The following is a 2,124-nucleotide window of genomic DNA, read 5'->3' on the forward strand; positions in this document are numbered from 1 at the left end:
GTCATTCAAAATTCACAAATAATGTCACCAACTAAAAGTTTTTGTAAAAACCTACTATGTTTGTTTTAAACATTTTTCAAAAAAATCAATACCTTCCGAGATTTGACTATTCGGCAGCCCGAATTTTTCATGTTTGACTGGTTATAACTCGATAACTGTCCATTATTGAGCTTTGTGCCCATTACATCTTTTGTTCAGTAGGTCATAAGCTACAACATATGTAAAAACCAATTGATTTGACCGGGACAGATTTTCCATATGATTAGTGCGGGGTTCTTTGCTAAACGCCTCAACCGTAACGCGAAGTCGCTCACCCGTTCTACTAGCGACGGCCTGGATTACGGTACGTAGTTCGTTCGGTCGTACTGGTATCGTCAGAGCACTGCTTGATCAGGGCTCGGTAATGACATTCATGTCCGAGAATTTAGCACAAATTCTGCTCGTAAAACGAATTCGTATGCCGATCTCCGTTTCGGCCGTCGGCGGTATTCACGCGGGGACGTTTCCACACGCGACACATATCTCTATTTCCGCTCGGGAATCTCTCGCTTTCGACCACCGCGCTCATATTAAAATCGTTAACTTCGTATACTCCGAAACGGAACGCGGACATCTCGTCACTCTCTTATCTCTCTGATTTGCCGCGAGCAGACGCGGATCCGACGAGTCCCGATCCTATCAATCTCATTATCGCCGCAGACCTCTACAACGATATAATTCTCGACGGTGTTCGCAAAGGAGGCGTCGGACAGCCTATCGCTCAGAATTCCATCCTCGGATGGATAATTTCGGGACCTATTACGTCATCACTAACTAATGATCCCTCGTTGCCGACAATTCTTTCCGGAAACTGCGCTCTCAGTCGCGTTTCGACACATCATATTATCGGCTCTCCGCTCGAAGAGGAATTTCGGCGATTCGGGGAGGTCGAAGAACTCCCACGACAAACTCATCTCACATCGCAAGACAAGCAGTGTGAAGAGCATTTTCGCTCAACTCACTCTCGCGATTCTGACGGACGGTATATCGTGCGACTACCGTTCAAGAAGGGTCCTCCGATCGAAATCGGACATTCAAGGCTTTGCGCGGAAAAATTGCTAAAGGCATCACTCTGCAGAGTTCGCAACAAACCGGAAGTCGCGAAAAAATATCGCGAATTCATGTCTGATTATCAACGGCTTGGGCATATGCGGCCCGCGCCGACAGCTCAAAGTCAAATCGAACAACATGTTTATCTCCCACATCACGGGGTTATCCGGGAAAGTAGCTCTACCACGCGTCTTCGCGTTGTTTTCAACGCATCGAGCGTTACTTCTAACAGCACATCTTTAAATGATCATTTAAACGCCGGGCCGAAATTACAAACCGATCTAATGTTAGTCATCCTACAATGGCGCAGATATAAATACGTCTATTCATCCGATATCGTGAAAATGTATCGCTAGATTCGCATCGATGCGCGTGATATTGACTATCAACGGATCTTGTGGACATCATCGCTCTCGGAACCGCTCATCTATTATCAACTATTAACTGTTTCATATGGAATGTCGTGTGCTCCGTTTCTAGCCCTTCGGGTATTAAAAACAACTCGTCATCGACGAAGGTCAGCACTTTCCGCTCGCAGTTCCTATCCTGAGCGATAATATTTATGTCGACGACTTACTTTTCGGAGCTGACGATACAATTCGAATTCGGCAAGCGCACGATCAATTAAACTCAATGTTAAAGCGCGGCGGATTCGTATTACAGAAATGGGCAAGCAACTCGCCCTTTCTTTTCGAGGATATCGAAATCCCAGATCACGGTCTAGCCACGAAAAAACCTCTGGCTGAAGACGAACAAATCAAAATCCTCGGAATCGGGTGAAATCTGGCAAATGATATTTTCGAATTTCGCGTGTCACTGGCGGATAACGCTCCAAAAAGCAAGCGTACGATCTTATCCGCGATCGCAAAATTCTACGATCCGCTCGGGTGGGTCACTCCTGTCACGATTACAGCGAAGATTTTTATGCAGCAACTCTGGCGAATAAAAGTCGCCTGAGATGACGATATTTCTGAGCCACATATCGCAAAGTGGAGAGAAATCTATTCTCGGCTCTCACATCTCAGTAAGTTGCGA

At 46.0% G+C, this 2,124-nt stretch overlaps 1 protein-coding gene across 1 annotated transcript; it reads left to right on the top strand.

Moving 5' to 3' along the window:
- The first annotated feature begins 403 nt into the window (after positions 1–403).
- Positions 404–1,445, top strand: LOC115245646. Its single transcript, XM_029824055.1, has 2 exons — positions 404–485; positions 652–1,445. Exons 1-2 carry the CDS (start codon positions 404–406, stop codon positions 1,443–1,445), a joined length of 876 nt encoding a protein of 291 aa, XP_029679915.1.
- Positions 1,446–2,124: the final 679 nt, after the last annotated feature.

This window comes from Formica exsecta, unplaced genomic scaffold, assembly GCF_003651465.1.
Source record: "Formica exsecta isolate Colony F162 unplaced genomic scaffold, ASM365146v1 scaffold1249, whole genome shotgun sequence".
NCBI classification, from domain to species: Eukaryota; Metazoa; Arthropoda; class Insecta; order Hymenoptera; family Formicidae; genus Formica; species Formica exsecta.

Bases quoted from the DNA above. Each gene is read 5' to 3' on its own strand.
- LOC115245646 (XM_029824055.1), top strand. From the start codon at position 404: ATGACATTCATGTCCGAGAATTTAGCACAAATTCTGCTCGTAAAACGA. The intron at 486-651 runs GTATTCACGCGG...TGCCGCGAGCAG, and splicing joins CTCCGTTTCGGCCGTCGGCG to ACGCGGATCCGACGAGTCCC.